Source organism: Pteropus alecto, unplaced genomic scaffold, assembly GCF_000325575.1.
Source record: "Pteropus alecto unplaced genomic scaffold, ASM32557v1 scaffold25, whole genome shotgun sequence".
Taxonomy (NCBI): Eukaryota; Metazoa; Chordata; class Mammalia; order Chiroptera; family Pteropodidae; genus Pteropus; species Pteropus alecto.
This window is the reverse complement of record NW_006441955.1, coordinates 4,438,721-4,460,625: the sequence shown is the minus strand read 5'-3', so window position 1 is coordinate 4,460,625 and position 21,905 is coordinate 4,438,721. Positions and strand designations below refer to the sequence as shown.

Below are 21,905 nucleotides of genomic sequence, written 5' to 3'. Positions count from 1 at the left end.
ATGAGTAATATAGAAGTTATATTTTTAAAAAGCTATTTTACTACAGATACACACACACAAAACACATAATAAAAAACATTAAACACATATTATTCCTGGGGACTGGAATTGAAGGAAGGGACATTTGCGACAAGAGTTCTTTTAGTTTTTTACTTTATACATTCATGTTGTCTGATTTTTAAAATAAGTATGCATTTATTTAAATACAAAAGCTTTATGTTAAAAAATAGAAAACTACAGATTATAAATATTTTTCAAAATATTTATAACTTTTAGCTTGCAAAATCATCAATACTATTCTTTTAAAATTATCTACAAAATGCTAAAATGTATTAAGAAAGTAAATTTGGCAATGCTGAAGCTGCTCAGATATACCTTTCCAAGCAAAATAAAATGCAGCATAACAAATTTATAACATCATTTACAGATAAAGCACAAACTAGCAAAAAAGGCACTTAAAAATTAGCAATCACCACTATACCAGAACAAATGCTAAGAAAAGTGGCCAATAAAACAAAGCAGAATACTTATTTTTCCCTCCATATCCTTCTTGCCAATAACATGATCGCGATTCAACATTAGAGAAAGCAAACTCATAAAAAACAAAAACACCTAATACATCATTCCCAACAAAGCACTGTTTGACCACACGGGACTGGCAATCAGCCAAAAGTCTTCTTTTCACATATTAGTTGATCAGGCTACCAGAATAGCTTTGTTAAAAGTTACAGATTAAGTTATTCCAGGATTTAAATAATCTCTGAGTGGCTTACTGGTATAAGATGGAAAAAATACATTCTTTCCTTCCCCAACTCTAGATTACTGCTTATCATTCACTTTAACAGCATTCTGGAAAGCAAAAAGTCTCAATGTTTTTAAGGGTCTACCAAAAACAAAAGTTTCAGGTAAGTTTCCTAGAAATCTGTTCTATATATAACTAAGAGAAATTTGCATTAAACACGTGAGTCCTTAAACTGAGTGTTCTAGTAATTTGAGTTTTGAAATAACTGCAGAATTCTCATTTATAGCATAATCCTTACTGAAAATTTGATTACAAAGTTTTCAAAAACATTTTATAAATGAATGAAATAAATTCTGAAATGTGCCTACCTCTTAGCATTTAAACAAGATGATCTTGTAGATTAAAAGTCAGAGGATAACTCACAAATAACTCATTTATAACTCATTTAGTTATCATAAAGGATTTATTATAAGTATGGATACTAATTTCTTTTAAAGCTAATTAAAAGTTTTTAAGAAAAAAAGAAATTGAATAGGAGGAAGGACATTGTACTGTACAGGCAGTATAACAAGAAAGACCTGGCTGGCAATGACAATTGATCTGTCCCTCTAAGAATTCATTTTCTCATGCCAAATCTTCTCATGAGTACTGTTTTACACATACTACACTGGGCTTAGAATTCATCGTTACAATAATGATTTATTCATTGGGCATCCCTCATGACTATGCTTTGGGGATGCCAAGATGGAGGAGATACAGACCCTGGCCTAAGAGTTTCAATTCTATTAGAGGATATAAACATCTGTCTACAAATAATTGATTTAAGCATGATAAAATAAGCAATTATAAGATATTCAAAGGAGTAAATTAAGAGATGAGAAAGGTTTCACTGAGGTTACATTTTAGAGTGCAGGATTTGGACAGAGATAGGAAGAAAAAAAGTATTACAGCACGGGCCCTGCTGGAAACAGCATAATCAGATGGAATATTTGAACTTCTCTTTAATGAAGTGACTGCAGAAATGAGGGCAGGGTTAAGGAAACTAAGAAGGGATACTGAAGTACCCAGGAGAAGGAGCTACTACTCAAAGGATCCTCTAGTTGTAGGAAACAGCCACTGCTGGAAATACATCAAATCAGAGAAGGAGCAAGAGGGATAAATACCCCCAACGGTTTTCTTTTCTTCCTTCCACATTGCTGCTGCCGCCCATCGGCTAAACCCAACCAGAAGCCAGAGGATAAAGAATGACACAATCTGTAAAGGTCAGCCTCCTGGAGCAGGAGCAAAGGAAAGCAGATAATAAATCTGTAGGAAAAATGGAGAAAACCACAAAAGGCATACTCCTAGACTCAGGGCTAGTATAAGCACAAAGAGAGGCAGGAAAGCAGGAAGCCAAATGAGAAACAATATTCTCTTAGAGAAGCATCAGATATTTTTCAGATCCAGATGCTGAATCTGAAAGGATACCAAAATTAGTGGCTGAACTAGAAAAATTACTAGGGTTTCGGGAGTAATATGAGCAATGGATGAAGAGCAGCACCAGAGCAGCACCTCAGTTCTCTCTAGAAATAATAAAGGAACAAGAATCACAGGGCTCCACTCCTAGTTATTCTATTCTCTGTCACCTTAGGCAAGTAGCTTGGCTTCTCTGAGACTGATTCCTCTATGAATTAAAACTCCAAGACCCTTTTCAATTCCAGGATTCTGTGAAGCCAATCACCAGGCAAATAACCATGTTCATCAGATGAGTAAATGTCTTACCATACTGAAAAAACCTGGGGTCCACTTATTCACTTTTGGAAAAAGTTAACTTCATTAAATAAAGACAATAAGAACTTACAGGTTCCAACTGCAGCTAAATCCTCCATGGTATGACAATGTTAAAACACAAGCAAGCTCTATCATTTAGTGTAACCTTGAAACAGTGAGAAAAACTAATGCAACCAGATTTTAAAATATGCTCTGGAATGCAGAGAATACAAAGAAACAAATGAGTAAGCAGAATAACTTAGTTGAAGTGGCACATTTTGGGGAGAAAAAATAAACTGCACAATCAACAGAGCAAAGAAGCAAAGTTCTTAAACATGTCTCCATAAATAAATGAACTCCAGTGTGGAAAGAAAGGACTACAAGTCTGAGTCAGTGTCCCTCCTTTCTCCGTTCACACACACACACACACACACACACACACACCCAGCCACTGCCATGCCTTCATTACACAAATATTCATTGAATATCTGTTATGTGCTAGGTTCTATCATCTTCGAAGGACATCTTTAAGGACAATATAGACAATAGCAAATATAATTAATCATGAACATCTTCAGGAATGGGCTCAAATTTCACCACTTACAAAGCAGTCAGACTTCTCTAACCATCAACATACTCTTTTTCCTATGACACTACCACAGAACCAATTTGTGCTGACACTGCTACTTGTAGTCTTTCATATAGATTGGGAGGACAGGAAGCTTGTCTGGGAATCTGCTCATCATTTATAACACAGTTTCTAAACATTTTCTACAATCGTGTCTCTCAAGTGTGGCAGCAACCAGGGAGTTTGATGACTTGGGAAATCTTTCTAAACCACAGGGAAAAACCTAATTCAGTAAAATGGAGCCAAAGGTTTGCACATTTAGGACACATTAAAGTTACATATTTTAATCATTTAGCAAGCATTTACGGAGCACCTACTATGTGCCAGGCACTAGACTAAAGATAAAGGCCCTGGAGATACGAAGATGAGTAAGATCTCTGATCTCTATGAGATTAGAGTCTAATACAAGAAACGGATATGTGGACAAAAAATATACAATGCAACCTAGCGAAGGCTGTAATATAGAGGTACGAACAAAGTGCTGTTGCAGCACACAAAGGACAAGTGTAATTCTAAATTGTTCTGTCTAAAGAAAGGAAGACATCAAAGAAAAAGTAATACAGGAGCTGTGTGTTAAAGGATGACCTGAAGGTTTATCATTTGATAGAATTCTGAGCAATTATAATTCTAAGCAAGAGGGAAAGGCTGTGAAATGACAAAGAGCTATGTAAGGCTATGGCATGTTTTAAATGATCAACGGTTCACAGTGCTAAAGTAGAGCACCTGCAGCTGAGTCCAGATCCAAGAGGGAGAAATTAGGACCAGGTTGTTCAGGGCCTTAAAAGGACATGCCACACAGCTGGACTATGGCAAGAGATGTCCAGAACAGACTGCTAAACACAGGAGTGAGTTAGACGGATTTGGTTTTGGATAAACAGTATGGGTAGAGGGAGTCTAGTGATTGGGAGACTCGTTAGAAAGTTTTGTGGGAGTCTAGGTGAGAGATGATGAAGGCTTGAATTAAAGCATTAAAATGTGGACAGAAACAGATCAAATCCAAGAGACATTACAAAGATGAGTTTAACAGGACCTGGTAATGGACGTGGAAAATAAAGGAGATGGAAAACAGCTTTAAATGACTAATTTTCTGTGTGTGGTGGAACTTTTAGGGAGATACACTCGGCTTAGTTATATTTTCAGACTAACGGCTATTCTTTCAAATGTAAATCTTTACTGGAAAAATTTCCTAAATATAATTTTAGGCTAAGAACATTACAGTAATCATAAAAACTGTCTTTTTATATAAAATCTCCATAAACATCAGTTATCAATCTACACTATAAAGTTTATATACTGATGGAACTTCACATATTCCAGAGGACATCCTAGACTTTGCTTTCTAGGATGAAAGCTTGATATCCTCTTTCTTAAGCAACAGACTGCAAACCATGCAACTGCCTGATTTTCCAATCAGCAGAATATGGTTGTTATCACAATGCTCTTTTCTGGCTGAACCAAACTTACACCGAACTAAATTCCCTGCTGATCTTCCTATCGACTGGGGATGGTTCAGTAATTAGATTCTTACCAAAAACAATCTTTTCGCACTAAAAAACAAAACAAAACGCCATATCATCTAGAACTTTAGAAACATCGAAATGGATATGACCATTAGCCTTTGTAGCCCAGTATTTATTGAGGGGCACTTCAAATATAATATCATCTCTGTGAAAACCAAACTAAGGAGGAAATAGATCCAGCTTCTGTTATCTTTATTTCCCATTTAAGCTCTCAGACTAAAAATCTGATTTTTCAATACAGGCAATGTACTGAGATGATTTAGACAGTGGATGAGAATTCTCAATGTAAAGTTCACTACAAAAGGTTTTAAAACTGCAACTACTATTCTAAGTTTCTGCCTAGCCTCTCTGCCAAAACTAGGAGAAATAATTACTTGATATGTTCTTAATTTTCTAAACAGCAAAAGATAAACAGTTTAATCAGCAAGCAAAAACCAAATTTTACTTCCAATTAGCAAAAAGTTCAATATTTCTCACTTTCATAACAAAAATACTTTAATACAGTATGAATGCCACAAAAATGCATAATTCAAACATGCTTCCTATTCATTATACTCAACTTTCCAAACTAAACCTTTCCCTTCAGTTTTTATAAGCCCCATACAACTATTCCAAAGTTTTCAATGTTTTCACACAAGCTGCCCAAAAAGCATAAAACCACCTTCCACCCCAGACATATACTCACAAATAATAATACCCATAATTATTACACACACACACACACACACACACACACACACACACAAAACTGGGACAGACAAGAACGAAGTGCCAAAAAAGAACAACAGAAAATGTCTGGCCTGCAAGCGGAGATTCTATTAATGGACAACTGGTCAAAATTAGGCTTTCACATTAAGAGAAAGCTTAACTTTTGTGTTAATATAACATCTTGAGGCAGCTTTCGAAAGGAAAACAGGGTTCCACAAATACGAATCGAAAAAGAGGAAGAGATTCTCTCCAATCTGATTTGGTGGCGAAAGACCTCTCGGTGGAACAGGAGGCCACTAGCCCCAGCCTCCAATTCATCTCAGCCGAGGAAGTGAGGAGAGCGATCGGGGAAGAGAGGGCCTGGGCAGCCACGTCGTCCTACTCACCCCAGAGGGCAGCGAGCAGGAAGCAGGGAGAGGGCGACATTCACGCCCACAGCCCCGGGCAGACAGCAGGGACCCTGCCCCCTCTCCCAGACCCTTGGGGGTCTACTCACTCCGCAACTGGCGAGCAAGAAAGCCATTCGCCGAGGCCCCCGCCCTCTGTGCCTCCAGGGGACGGGGCCGGAGGCCGCTTCCGAGCACCCTTTTTTTCTTCCCCCTCTGCCAGCTTGGAGGGTGGGCTGCGTTGCAGACTGTCCTGCCAGGTTCAGAAGGTCCCCGGGGATACCCTCTTACCCTTACCCCAGCTCCGCCCCGGCCTCGGGGACGCACCGATTGGCTGGGCCTGTCTGCTCCTGGCAAAGACACCCCTGGCGATTGGCCATGGGTCACCTGCTGTAAGAGAAGGGAGCAGCTGACAATTGGCCGTTAGGCCAATTTTGGGTGGAGAGGTGAGGGAGAGCCAGCCACAGCGGGAGGGGCAGGAAGCAGCAGGAGGTCCCAGCTCTCTGGCCCCACCCACACCGTATCTGCCGTCCCCTCAGGTGGAGCCCAGGGATCAAAGTGGGCCTCGCAGTGCCCACGCCAGGACTTAAGCCTTGGGACACACAACTACCACCTCCAGGAAAGGAAGGTCAGCGCCCGAGAGACCTCAGCTTGGCTTCCGGCCTTCGGCCCGGGTGGTTCCTTCAGAGCGGCAACTGAGTAAGGACCAGGACAAAGACGTAAAATTGCTTTACACCCACTGTTTCTAGCTCGCCATCCCAAATATTTTGGCAGCTGTGGAGCCAAGTTTCATCTTAATAACTGCTTTGCTTACTTCCGGAAAGTTGTTTGTGTCGCGTGGTGGGGAAGTGGTGAAGAGGGGGAGGGGAGGAGGCACAGTATCAATAAACGAAAGTATGAGTGCCAGTTTTTATTAATCCAGGGAAACATTATGAGCCTGCTGTTGTGCCACAGCTCCATAAGGAATGTGGGTGGCTTGTGAAGATGCTTCAGGAATCCAAATGTCATAACTTAAAATTAGATAAAATTTTGGACTTAGAAGACCTCGACAGATAATTATCCAAAATGCAGGAAATCACAGGCATAAATGATTAACTTATTGATCTGGAGGACAACCTCTTTATCGCTCTTACGATTTTTCCTTATGCTTATTTATATATACCCGTAACTACTAAACTCGTAAGCAGCTAATATATTTTTGTAGCTCTGTACAACTAGCATAGTGCAAACTGTGCAAAAGGCTCAATAAATGCTTTGTGCGCTCAATGTTAAAGATAGGATCAGTTTGTTCTATGTAAGTTTTTTCAAAATGTCCAATATCAAATGCACTCCGTTCCACATTCACTCCTCAAAAGCTGGTCCTCCTCCATAGCTCCCTATATCAGTAAATGAAAAACACTACCGTCCACTCTAATATGTGAACCACGAACCTAGCAGTCCGTAACACCTCCCTCAATCCCTGTTCAGTCCATCACCAAGTTCTGTCATTTTTACCTCCTAAATACATTCACGCATCTCTCCATCACCACCACTCAATTACAAGTCCTGGCTTCTTGCAATAATCTCCTTAGTAAAGTCTTCTTGAATCTACCCTAGCTCCTCCAATTCATTCTCAACACTATAACCACAGTAATTGGTTTCCAAAACCAATTTCATTACACCTTCATCACCACACTCCAATCAAAAAAAAACTTCAACTGTTTTCATTGATACTACTCAGTCTTTAACAATGGCATATAAGATTTAGCCCTACCTGTCCCCTAGCTCCATCTATAACTTCCACTCCCTTTCTGCATTCCACACAATGGCCTTTTTCAAGCTCTTTCATTTTGCCCTGGACCTTCCAACCTCAGGACCTTGGCACATGCTTTTATTTCTGTCTATTAGACTGTCCCCTTGACACCAATTCCTTCTATTCATCATTTACTTCTACTCATCATTTCCTCCTGTCTATGTTAATTCTTCCTATTATGTTCTCATAACCCATGCAACTCTCCATGTGAAACCTTACAGCTATAATTTTACATGTATTTGAGTCATTCTTTTCAATTAACTTTGACTTTACATACAACAAAATGTATCCATTTTAGGTGTACCATTCACTGTTTTGATAAATGTATGCACACATGTAACCACCACATCAAGTAAGACATTTCCATCACTGCTCCTTAAGCAGTCAATTTCTCCAACCACTGCTGTTTTCTAGTTATTCTTTTTAAAAAATTTTGTTCAATTATTTAAACTAAAAAAAAAGTACACACATTTCTCCTACCCTCCTCTCACCTACGGCAACTACCAATCTGTTTTCTGTATCTATTAGTTTTTTGTTTTTGTTTTTTAATTTAGATTCCACATATAAGAGATCTTACGGTCTTTCTCTGACTTATTTCACTTAGCATAGTGCCCTACAGATCCATCCTTGTCACAAATGGCAAGATTTCATTCTTAGTATAGTTTAATAATATTCTATTGTGTACATATACACATACACACACACACACACACACACACCAGAATTTATCCATTCATCTATCAAGGGACACAGGTTGTTTCCATATCTTGGCTACTGTAAATAATTCTGCAATGAACATGGGGTGCATAAATCTTTTTGAATTAGTGTTTTTTTGTTTTCTTTGGAATAAATACCCAGAAGGGGAAAATGCTAGATTACATGGTAGTTCTATATTTAATTTTTTGAGGACTCTCCATACTGTTTTCCATAGTGGTTGCACCAATTTACATTCCCACCAGCAGTGCACAAGAGTTCCCCTTTCTCCACCAACATTTGTTATTTCTTGTCTTTTTGATAATTCTAACCATTCTAACAGGTGTGAGGTGATAGCTCATTGGGGTTTTGATTTGCATTTCCCAGATGATTAATAATGCTGAGCACATTTTCATGTACCTGTTGGTTATCTGTATGTCTTCTTTGGAAAAATGTCTATTCCAATCTTCTGCCCATTTTTTAATCAGATTGTTTTATTTGCATTATTCTTTGATAAATGTTTATGTTCAACAGTAGACTGCAAGGTTAATGAGGAAAGGATCTACATATCTGATTTTGTTCAACATCATATCATCAGTATTCATCCAAATGCCTGGCAGGTATTAGGTATTCAATAATGAATTTCCTATAGGAATAGATTCTGAAAATAAAGACTTCTATGAAAAATAAATTATAAACTGTGATAGAGAAAGAAAAGTGTTAATTTTGCCAGATGGACAAGGTCAATGTCTAACAACCTACACTAATACCCTTTAAAATTTTCCTTTAATATCTGCTTTTCTAGACATTAATTTTGTGCCTGAGCAGCAAAGGACTTAATTCAATATTAGCTGATCAAGCAGTTCTCTGAGCCAGAGGAAAAAAGCATACATCTCTAATTCTGTCTATGTACTGTACTACTTGACCCTTATATAAGAGACAGAATACTTATTTATGTGATTCTTGCTTACCAGTTCTTTCACGTGCTTATGTCTTATCTCCCCGAGCAGACAGACCCATGGGATCATCAAGAACTTTGTATTTAACAGTGTCTACCCAAGTGTTAGATTTTTTAAAAAGTGTCCTCCAAATCTCCATCAAGATCATCGTGGGTCAGTAGTTTCAAAATATAATGCACTATTATTTTTGACAGTCTAATATAAATAGTTAAGTTCTAGTCATTAGTTTTTATTGATAGGCTTGAGTGTTAAAATTAGAGATAATGGCAATAGAGAATATGATTTATGACAGTCTCTTAACAATAATACTGAGTTTTCCTCAATTGCATATATAAAAAATTCTATGTTCTAGTTACATACTTAAAGAGGTCATAGCTGCAGTCCAATTTCATACTAGAGATAACTATTTGTTATAGACATACAGTTCTCATTTTCCTAATCCTAGTATAAAGTTAGTATGCATAAAAGATGTAGCATTTAAAATGAAGAGTAATTACACGATACAAGAAAACTTTACCCATTTTATCCCAAGAAACTGTAGGACTTCTAAGCAAATTTGGCAACTCAAATGTTTTTAAAGAAATCTACAAATTGTTTCAAAAGGAAGTTAAGTGACCAATGCCTTAAACCCATATATGACAACTGATTACCAACCCATATGTCAAAAGGATCTTCAGTACTTACCTTTGAACTACATAACTGATTAAATTGTTTTTTTTTAAATTTTGGTTCAAGATAAAGAATAGACTCTGGTGATTAACAAGCTTTTTAAAAAATGCTGTACACCTTAAGCTTATACAGTGATATATGTTACAACGATATCAATTATTTCTCAATAAAACTAGAAAAAAATTTAAAAACAATTATGAAATAAGAAAAACTAAACTTAAATTTCCCTCCTGCAGCATCCCATTTATATATTAACAATCAGAAAAAAAAACACTAAGGTTCAGAGTGAGGGGGTCTTTAAAATGGCAGGAAGTCTATTGAGTAAAAATAGGCCATTACCTATAGCTATAAAGATGAAAAATTACTTTACACAGAATTCATGTACTACTTTCAAAAATATTATTTCTACTAGAGAGTCCATTAATGTTTACCCATAAGTCACCTTCTGCTCTGATGTCATCTCATAGTTGACAAATACTTTTGATAGAAATAGAAAAAAAGAAGAAACAGGTTTCAAAATACCATAGTTTCTCTAGGAATGTGCCCAGCAACTCAGGCCAAATGAGTGGAACAGATAACATTACTGCACAACTCTTGGATATGTAGCTTCATTATTTTGTCTGACCAGTACCCAGAAGTCTCAAAAGTAATTGTTTCCACACACAAACTTGGCCAGCTAGAATAACTACACCACTTGATACATGGTAGAAGCAATCCCTACCTTATGACCAAGGGTACCACATTCCATGAGTTCGTTTGCAAATTATCTGCAATTCTAAGTACATTAATAAACAAAAAGAAATATTTGTTCAAGGTTAGGAATGAACACTTTCCACATAACCCCACAATGGCTATGATAGTGTACTGTGTACTGCCTTGTTCACCACTGTATCTTAAGCATTTTCTCACACAGAGACTGGCATGTATTAGGTGCTTAACAAATGTCTGTTGAATGAATAAAATGCTAGGTATTATGCTATAAAAATAGCATTGAAAATGGCTAGTCTAACAAGCAGAAGAGAGAAAGTAGAGAGTCAAAAGGCTGTTTTTCTATGTGAGCCTTGTGGTACCATTCAATTTTTAAAATTAGGTACTGCTGCCCCCATTTTTACAGGTAAAATCTACATTGGTCACTTAATTTTATTCTGAAACAATTTATAGATTTCATTAAAAACACATGAGTTGCCATAATTTGGCTAGAAGTAAACGGCTCCTTGCCACAAGATGGATGAAATGGCTTTGTATTGTGTAATTACTCCTCATTTTAAATGCCCTACCCTTTATGCACTCTAACTTTACATTAGGATTAGGAAGTTAACACATTGAGAACTATGTGTTCATCTCTAAAGTAAGGGTGTGGGAAAAGCTACTGCTTTTATATTATATACTTTGTTTAAAATTTTTGAGAAGCACAACTTACTTATGTCATTATTGTAGTTTAAAAAAATTCAATCCTCATTATGACTTTTATTTCCTTTACTAGCTCTGTAAAGGCAAGGACAATATGTTCTTTATTCACAATGATATCCCTTATAACCAGTATAGTGCATGGAACACACAAAGTGTTTAATATTTACCAAATGACTTTTCTGAAGTTATTCTCTATACGTTCTGAACTGAGCATGAACTATTTTTAAAAATTTTAACTTTATTTTTATAAAGGCAGGAAAATATATAAGTTCTAAAAGATTTCCATAGAAAACACAGTTAAAATAAATTTCTGGCAGTTTAAGGAATAACCTTTAACATCTATAAAACTGTACCATCTGTTTAGCTGTTTTCCAAGAGTTCAGACAAATGGTCCAATACTAGTACAATAGAATTATTTTTAAAAAAATGAATCCTAGAATCCTAAGTTCTAATTTAATAAATAAGTAGTATGTGAAGGCAGAGTGGAGGCAGATAGCATTTCAGAGAGAGAGAACATCATGAGCAAGAATGTGGAGATCAGAAATGAAAAGATGTGTTCAAAGGAACACACCTAAGTTCTAATTTAGGAACCAGAAATTTATTTTCCCTCAGTAATAACAAGGTTGGCAATAGGCCTTAGTGGAATTTTCCTTCGTTATTGGAAACCCAAGTAATTGGCTACCTCTCCAAACCACTTTACCTGTGGAAGAGGTGACACATCTATATTGCAATCATTTCCTTTGGGAAACCAAGAGCCTCAAGGGAGAAAAATAAAACATTTATTTTTCTACATGATACAAAAATAAAATCTAATGAGGCTGGGGAAACAATACAATAGTAGTAAACAAATCTGTACATATTGAGAAATTAAAATGTATGTTTAAAAGCTAATCTTTAGTAAAGTAGCTTAATACTCATGAAAAATACTCAAAAAATTTCTATTAATCTTAACTACCCAATAAGACATATAGCCATTATAGAAAAGAGGGTAGAATACATCTCAGAGTACTCAATAAACAACAATGGAGAAACAACCTATATATCATCTGTTTATAAATTCCTTCAATTATTTCTTCATTTAACTAACCATTATTGAGTGCTATTTAGAATGTCAAATTCTGGGAGTGGGAATGGTAAGAGTAGTATTAGTAATGACAGCTAACATTTATCAAGTTCCTATAAAGCTAGGCATTATTTCAACAAACTTGTATTTAACTCATTTAATGGTCAAAACAACCCTACAATGTAGGTACTTTTATTCTCCTCATTTTATAGAGGAGAACACTGGAACTCAGAATAAGTTCAATGTCAAGATTTAAGTGTAAGTGGTAGCACCAAAGTCAGGTTCTTCACCATACTTCACTATCTCTAGGAACAGAATCTTTTGCCTTTTTGTCAGTCAAATTAACATTTAATTACATATTTCTAAATGTCCTATCCTCTGCATACATTAACTTTAGAAAAATATATAAAGAACTCTTTTGTATTACATGTATTTTAAAATATCAAAGCTATCAGAATCTGACTTCCCAAAGTTATTTTTTTCTTTCTGTTATTCCCAAAGACATGTTAAGTTCTCTTCTTAGCAAAAGCTCATAAATTCCAAAATTGAATCAAATTAGGTACGTAACCTTAAGGAATCTACATCCTAATTGGGGAGGTAGGAGCTATATATATTTTAAAAGATAAACAATAAGAATAGGATAAGGACTTAGTGAATTGTGCAATGAATATGGCATTGAAAGCAAAGCGATCACTTTGAATTGGGAGCCGGGGAGGAGTAAGTCAGGGGAAACTCCACAGAAGAGGTTGGTTCTGAACAGGGCTTTGAAGAAAATAAGTAGTATGTGAAGGCAGAGTGGAGGCAGATAGCATTTCAGAGAGAGAGAACATCATGAGCAAGAATGTGGAGATCAGAAATGAAAAGATGTGTTCAGAGGAAAGCAAGGAAGCAGCAGTACTCTAGTAGAAGGTTTATATACAGATATAGTGGCAGAAATGTTTAGAAGACCAATCTGAAAATAGATCATAGACTCGAATGTCAGTCTAACCAACTGTAGAGGAAACCTCATCTGCCACATTTCATTTAATATGATTCTTAAAATATTTATCTTCATATAATATTGAATGTCAACTAATTGAAAAAAAATTTTTTTAAACAAGAACAAATAAAACATTTCCTACTGGATCACAAATTTGCTGAAATGATGCTACAGTCATTTATAAAACTGCCTAATTTAAAAAGAAACCTACAGATATTATGAAGTTGCTTTTAAAGTTGCATAGCCTATACAGTAACTTATAGATCTCCTGGTTCAACTTATATTTACTTCTTAGTCTCTTAATAATCACAGCCTCAAATAATGTTTTTTAAGCCTCTATTTGAACACTTTCAAGTGATGAGGAGCTCACAATCTTTTAGGACCTGAGATGCTCTATACTACCTTGTCTAATCTATCCAATTCCCGGTATAGGACAAAGATAAATAGAGTTATAAAACATCCGTTTTCTATAATCCTATAAATCAAAACAAACTCTCTATATGCCACAGTATAAGCTCTTTCATTGGAGAATAAACATAGGAAACTATCTTTGGCATGGCAGAGTAAACATTTGGTGTTTCTGTCACCCAGCATCTTTTGTTCTCTATTCTGACTTTGCTGGGGGTCGGGGAACTGTCTTCTACCCTATCAGTAATGTGTTTCTGGAGTAGATAACATCCCAGCTCCAGAGTGGAGCATATGACTGTGAGACTGCGACTGATCAGGATTGGGAAAATGACTGAAGCTAAGGTGATCAGCACTAATCTATTAATCCCATCACAGTCCAGAAAGAATAGTAGCCTCCTATAGACTTGGAGTTTCGATGAGCGGAGGCTGAAATTGCTGCAACCATCTTACCACTATAAAGGGAGAACCTAATTAAAAATGAAGCCAACCCAGAAAAACTGGAACGGAGAAATGGAGATGGGGGAGCTGGGTCCTCAAGGCATTGTTTAAGTACCTACTTCAAACCACTCCTAAGCCAGATTCGCTTCTTTTCTTAAACCAGTTTGGGCTTTTTCTTTCACTTTCATCCCAAAGAGTACCACCCGACACATGTGTGAATGGCCAAATCCTCTAACAGGAAAAGTAGGTCAACTCTCAACACTTATCTATTATCAATGCATTATTATGTAATTTTCTTATAAATACTAATCAACTATAAATACTAAATTTAAAAAAGGACTCTGGCACATTTTAACATAGAATTTCACTTTCAACATTGCTTTGCAGTCTTGTTTCTAGACAAAAATCAGTATTTTACCCTATAGAAAGCAGAAGAAAATGACTGTTCTCTACTGCATAACACTGTAAAGAATAAGCAACTCAGAAATTAAGTTTTCATTACATCATATCAGTTACTTAAAAAAAAAAAAGAAAGAAAGAAAGAAAGAAAACGAGAAAACTAATGAACTATCCATCCAGAAGCCAGGTAAAGACTCTTACTTGAAGCTGAAGGGTATGTCGTAGAATTGTTTCTTCTAAGGCATGGATCCACTTCTCTCGCTCATCAGCATCACGGGCTGGAATAAAAGATTGTCAAAATTAAAATCTTATTTTTTACAATATAGCTCTACAATATTGAAAGTAAAAGTTTTAAACCATGATGCTAATAGAAAAGACTTTGAGTTTCCTTAATAGGTTTGCCCTTCTATCCTTTCCAAATACGCAATCTACTTGCAGCAATTTACAACAAAAGGAGTAATTTTGTTCAATGATAGTAGGCTACCTGCCCACTGAAAACAACTAGAAAAGCTGGAATAATTATTTAAAAACACTGGTTGACGGCATCAGAAAACAACAAAGTAGTAAAGAATTAACAGGCCAAGATCTAGGGGAAGACAAACATCTAGGAAATAAGCTTGGTATTTAGGACCACTTTTCTCCTGGGGGTATTATAAATTTCAGGAGAGTTGTTCTAGACTAAGCAGTGTACTTAAAAGCTTTGTCAGTATTTTTGAGCAGGGGGTATATGGGAACTCTATGTACTTTCTGCTTAATTTTTCTGAGAACCTAAAATTGCTCTAAAGAGAAAGTCTATTTAAAAATAAACATAAAAATCCTCATAAAGGCAAAAAGTTGGAGATCATGGCCCACCAACCATAGGGACTCTGGTAAAAGGTCATATTCTGATTGGGTCCTCAAAAGTGTGTAAGAATAAGGGATTGAAAACAAAATAGAATTGTCTGCAAATATATTCTTACATTCGGATGGTTGTCTCTTTGCCCTGTTGGCAGTTTCTTTTGCTGTGCAGAAGCTTTTTAGTTTGATGTAGTCCCATTCATTTATTTTTGCTTTTACTTCCCTTGCCTTTGAGGTCAAATTCATAAAATCCTCTCTAAGTCCAAGGTCCATGAGTTTGGTGCCTATGTTTTCTTCTATGCAATTTATTGTTTCATGTCTTATATTCAGGTCCTTGATCCATTCTGAGTTAATTGTGGTGTATTGTGAGAGACAACAGTCTAATTTCAGACAACTACTTAGTCATCTGGGGAGCCCAGAAAAATCATGATGCCTGTAAATAATTAAAACAACCTCACATTGTTAGTGACTCTGGACACCTAGCCAGTGAAAGCAAATGAAAATCTCTTCTGTAGGAGGAATACCTTAGCTGCTAAATCATTTCTATAAATAATTTTAAATACAATGTCTTGCACATAAGCAAAGATAACCAAGGATACAATGAGACAAAACCACACATAAATGAGAAACAAGAGAAACAGATCAATAGGAGCTCTAGATGTCTGAACAAACAACCCTACATTTTAAAAGTAACTATGCTTAATACATTCAATAAAAGACTGAAAACTTTGACAGGGACTTAGACACTATTTTCTAAATGATATAGATTTTTATTTTATTTATTTACTTACTTATTTTTTATTATTATTTATGCCTACAGCACCTAGTCTTCCTAGGTGGTCTCCCATCCATGTACTAACCAGGCCCGCCCTGCTTAGCTTCCAAGATCAGACATTGGGCATGTTCAGGGTGGCATGGCCGTAGACCATGGACCGTGGCTCCACTGGAGCGTGAACCCAGGACCTTCTGTGTGTAAAGCAGACGTGCTCACCACTACACTACAGAACCACTGATACAGATTTTTAAAATTATTTAATGTAAATTCTAAAGTTGAAAAATATAATAAGCAAAATTAATGAGTTTAATGGCAGATTAGATCAAATAAAGATGCACTTAGAGAACTGGAAGAAAGATCAAAGAAGAAACTCATCAGAACAAAAGACAATGAGTCAAAGGGATAGAAAATATAGAAGGATAAGCAACATAGAGAGTGAGAGGGTATAACATGAATGTAATTAGAATATCTGTAAGAGGCAAAAGAGAGAAAGGAAAAGAAGCACTATCTGGCTTCTTTTCAAAACAGATGAAAGACATTAAGCCACAAATTTCTGGCTTCTTTTTCAAAACAGATGAAAGACATTAAGCCACAAATTTCAGAAATCCTACGAATTCTGAGCAGTAAAAAATAAAAATAAAAAAATAAATCCACAGCTAAGCTCATCCCAGCAAAATTTACTGAAAACCAAAGACACAGGAAATATCTTAAAAATAGCCAGGAATGGGGATGGGGGAGAAAGATTACTTTCAAAGAAGCAACAGTTAAATGGAGCTAAGGTCTCAAAAGAAACAAGGGAACCAGAAGACAAGAGAGAACTATATTTAATGACGGAAAGAAAAAAATTCCAATCTAGAATTCAGTGAAAAATATCCTTCAGGAATTAAGATGAAATAAGTCATTTTCAGACCATTGAAAACCAGAGAATACCAGCACTCATTAAAATCTGAAAAGGTATTCTCCATGCATAAGGAATAATAATGTCTAATGGAAGGTGGCAGAAGCCGAAATGACTGTAGAGCAACAAAAATGATAAGTGCATGGGTAAAACTAAATGAATATTGACTGCATATAATAATATCTTGTGAAGTTTTAAATAAATATATTCAAAATTAAAATACAAAACAATTGCAAATAAATTGGGAAAGGGAAAATGGAGCCAAAGAATTCTAAAGTTCGTTCATAGAGAAGATAAAATTGCCAATTAACATTAAATTTTGACAACTGGAGGATTTATGCTATAATTTTTAGAGTCATCACTAAAAAGTATTTTTAAGTGTTTAACTTCCAAAATAAAAAAAAAAATTCAATAATGAAAGAACAATCAATCCAAAAATGACAAGACGGAGAAAAAAGAAACAATATGTAAGAAAAAAAGAAAATGTATGGTAAGATGGTAAATTTTTAAGCTTAGAAACATCAGTAATTAACCATAAATAAAGTAAATGCTCTGATTAAAAGAGAAAGTTTTTAAAATAAGCTTGTATATGATGCTTGCAAGAGGCACTTACTTAATATAAGGATTCAGAAGTACTGAAAATAAGAGTATAGAAAAAGATATACCATAGACATCAGAAAAAAGTGATGTAATTAAAATCTCATAAAATAGACTTTACCACGAAAGGAGATCAAGAGGCTCACTTTGTAAATACAAGAGGTTCGAGTCATCAGGAAGATATAATAAATGTAAATTTATATGTAACTAATAACATGGTTTCAAATGGCTGAAACTTACAAAATATAAGGAAAAATAGACAAAACACCACGACCACAGTGGGAGATTTTAATACATCTTGCTCATTAACCAAGAGTTTAAGCAAACAAAAATCAGTAAGAACCTAGAAATTTTAATAATCCGTGATGAATAATTTGATCCAATAAGCCTACATAGAACACTGAACACAACAAATGTAAAACAGACATTCTTTGCAGCACACGGAACATTTCTAAAAAGTGATACTTTTATGGACCCTAAAACAAGTTTCAACAAATTTCAAAGGACTGAAATCATATACAGCTATTCACAGTAAAAATTCAAGCTAGAAGTCAGTTTAAAATGTATAAATTAGAAAATATTCAAATGTTTGGAAAATTCAAAATAAAACACTATTAAACAATCCATCAGTCAGAGAAAAATATCTCACTAGAAATTAAAAACTATTTGGAACTGCATAAATGAGAACATGACATATTGAAACTTGTTCAAGAATGCAGTTTAAAGCAATGCAAAAAGGGAAATTTATAGCCTTACGTGTGTATCTAGAAAAGCAAAAAGGCTAAAAACAACAGGAAATTCAGTTCAAAATGAGTAGGAAAAAAAGGATAAGCAACATACATTAACCAAATAGAAAACATAAAATATATATATCAATAAAGCCCAAAGTTGGTAACCTGAAATAACTAATGAAATTGATAAACTTCTAGCAAGACTAATAGGAGGAAACAAGTGCTTGAAAAAAAATGGGATGTCAAAATGAAACAGGAGCCAACCTGAAAGAGCTCCAATAGCCGATGTCTAAAAATCTTAGCAAGAGAATAAATGATAGTAGTAGATTGTAACTCATAGAATAAAAAAACTATCCAAGAGTACAATAGTGACATAAATAATTGAATAAGTATACAAATGGAGAAGGCACCACAGCTCTTCCTTCAGAATTACAATTCATAGTATAGAAAGAATGAGAGAAATTAAAAAATTACCATTAGACAAACACCACAACATAATTATAGATAAGCTCCACCAATGGCATATTGATAGTTAAAATCAGTGGACAAAAGTCTAAGGAGAAACAAGATATTAGCATGGTCTCAAAGTATCTCCCCTAAGATATTTGTCAATTATAAAGGGAAATAGTAGTTTTATGATAAAGAAATCTGCAGACACCACCTTAATCCAGTGATCAAGGTTAACATCATCAGCAATAAATTTGATATCATATACCCCCCAATACAATCTGCTGAGAAGGAAACAGCATCACTTCTGTTATATTCTTGATAAAAATACATAATCTCATTCTAATAATGAGAAAACATCAGATAAGCCCAAATTGAGAGACCTTTTACAAAATACTTAATATTCATCAAAAAAGTCAAGGTCATGAAAGACAAGAATAAGGAACTGTCATAACTAAATGCAATGTGGAATCATGGATTAAATCCTGGAAAAGAAAAGTGGCATTAGAGGGAAAAATCAAATGATCTCTGTGGTCTAGTTAAAACTATTGTACCAAATGGGTGGATGATCCAGTTCAGGACATCAGAGCCTAAGCAGGATGAAGAAGGTATATGTACATCATGCCAAGGGACAACATGGCATGGGGCATCAAAGCCCAAAGCAGGATGAGGAGGGAACCTACACAGTGGAAAAGTCCAGCATGAGGAGTCAGAGCCCAAGAAACTAATTACATATAGAAGATTTGATCAAACAAGTAAATATAAGAAGAATAAAGGGTTTCCCACCATTGGAAATAAAGTGACAAATATGGTAAGAGAGAAAAGAAAAATGATTCCTGGGGTGTTATCAATTGGAAATGAAGATATTATTATGAATTCCTGGTTTTCAATATATATAATAAATACATATGGAAATATGAATATGGATGCACATGTGTACACACACACACACAACATTCATATATTTCTTAGCTTTGAGAGGGCCTGGATGCCTAGCACGAGATGTTGATTTCTAAATACCATGCTCCATTAAAAGGAAATAGGCCTCCTTAGGAAAATTGTTGATTCCAAAACTAAGAGAGGGAAAGTAGAAAATGAGCCTGGAATATATGCGTGTGCATGCGTTTGTATGCGGGCCAGAAAACAGGAAAGGAAATACTCAGAGAATGATAAGGACATGTCAAAAAAACACACAAGTCAGTTTAAAGGGAATTCAGCTGGCCACGGACAATTTAAGCATCAAAATAAATAATGATAGTAAAGATTTACAATCTATTGAGTAAAACAGGAAACCATTAGTTACTACTGATATATGTATTATAAGTTTGATGAAGAATGGAATATTGGCATAGCTTCAAAATATTTTCCCACAAAATATTAATAAGGGAAAAGATAAAATTTAACAGCAAAAGCCTGGCAGATAATATTTAATCAGGTGATCAAAATAAAGGTTGTCAGTAAGGGGACAAATTGAAATAACACAGCATCATTTTTGTGATCTTTAGGCCAAAGATATGTAATTAAATCAAGTCATGAAGAAACACCAGAAAAAAGCAAACTGAGGAACATTATACAAAATAATTAGCCTATAATCTTTAAAAATGTCAAGGTCATAAAAGTCAAGGAAAGACTAACTAACCTAGCCTACTTTCTCCCATTCTCCCATGAGCCAATAAACAAACCCTACTAGATCTAATAGGAAAAATATCTTCATGTATATGAGGCACCAATTAGATGTATGGTTATTATCAATCATAATAAATTATTCCTTCATGGGAGAAATACAAATACAGTAATGATATACACAATTCACAAACCACATGAAGAGGCAGCTCTCTAGAAGTAAAATTAAAGATATACTAATTCAGAATCCCTGCTCAAAGGGCCCAATTCAATTAGTTAAAACTATTTGCAAATAGTACATTTATGTTCCCCAAATATATAAAAACAGGTTTCCTCCCTCTTTTCATAGTTATTTATACATTCAGTTTATCTCTGGAATTTTTTCTCTAGCACCTACCTCTCTTCTTCATTACATTTTTCAAGTTCTCTTTCCATTCTCTGAGTAAGTTCCAAATTTTGTTTCGCTATGACCCACAATTAATACATTTTATAACATGACCCAGTTCACAAATACATATACACATATGTGTGCTCATACACATATACATATAAGATTGGAACATTCGTTTTGCAAAATAATGTTTGCTTTTATGACCTTGACATTTTTATATGCCATATTTTCTCTGTGTGTATTTCACTTTTTAAAAATGCTGATCTCGGCCCACTAAACAGGATTCACGATCCACTAATTAATTGATTGCTATCCAGTTTGGAAAACACCACTCTAAGCCACTCCAGTGCCCCACAAAGCTACTGCTTTTCAGCATCTCTTAAGCAGTATAGGATAAAGGCTAAGGTTGACTCTGATACCTACTTTTGCCCTTATTCACCCAGACCTTGAGCAAGTTACTTAAACTCTCTGAGGTTTACTCTTCTCATCTATAATCTGAGGATGATAATATTAACCATGGGGAAGATAATAGTACCTAGACCTTACAAAGCTGTTGTGAGATGTAAATGAGATAATCTGTACAATATTTACCACAGTGCCTGACAGATACTAAAATATCAGTGTTATTATTATCCCACATAGCCTTAAGAGAAAACATATTCTATTAATAATCTAATAAATTAGCCAGAGAAAATAGAGAAGGGATTGCTGGTAATTTCCAATAATGTCTGGTTTATATGGAAACAGTGTAAAGTACACAGAAAGAAAAACAATATCCAACCAATAAGTAAAATAGTTACATTTTCAGGATTCTATAATCTTAGCTCTTTTATTACATATTTATTCACATTCCCTATATTATACATATTTTAACTAGATATTAAGATAAGTTTCTAAAACTCCTATAAACTTGCCATTCCTGATCCATTGCTTAGGAATCTGTTCTCTTAGTCACATTTTCTTCTCCTGTAAGGCATACAACAACTATGAATAAATTACTGCCTGTTTGCAAACAGAAGTAGTTACTTGCCTGTTTCCCAATTAAAGTAAAAAAGAATTAGCC

At 35.2% G+C, this 21,905-nt stretch overlaps 1 protein-coding gene and 1 pseudogene across 5 annotated transcripts in view; both read right to left on the bottom strand.

Annotated features, from left to right (window-relative positions):
• Positions 1 to 21,905, bottom strand: part of OSBPL9 (oxysterol binding protein like 9) — a 112,451-nt gene that overhangs the window by 43,583 nt on the left and 46,963 nt on the right. For 3 of the 5 annotated variants that reach the window (XM_006919184.3, XM_006919185.3, XM_025051941.1), the window contains one exon: positions 14,745 to 14,821. In XM_006919184.3, the coding sequence (XP_006919246.1) occupies positions 14,745 to 14,821 (77 nt within the window). Of the gene's footprint in view, positions 1 to 5,843; positions 6,025 to 14,744; positions 14,822 to 21,905 lie in introns of those variants that run through there. The other 2 variants (XM_006919186.3, XM_006919187.3) reach the window with 1 other exon arrangement.
• LOC112486004 lies at positions 16,192 to 16,306 on the bottom strand (annotated as a pseudogene).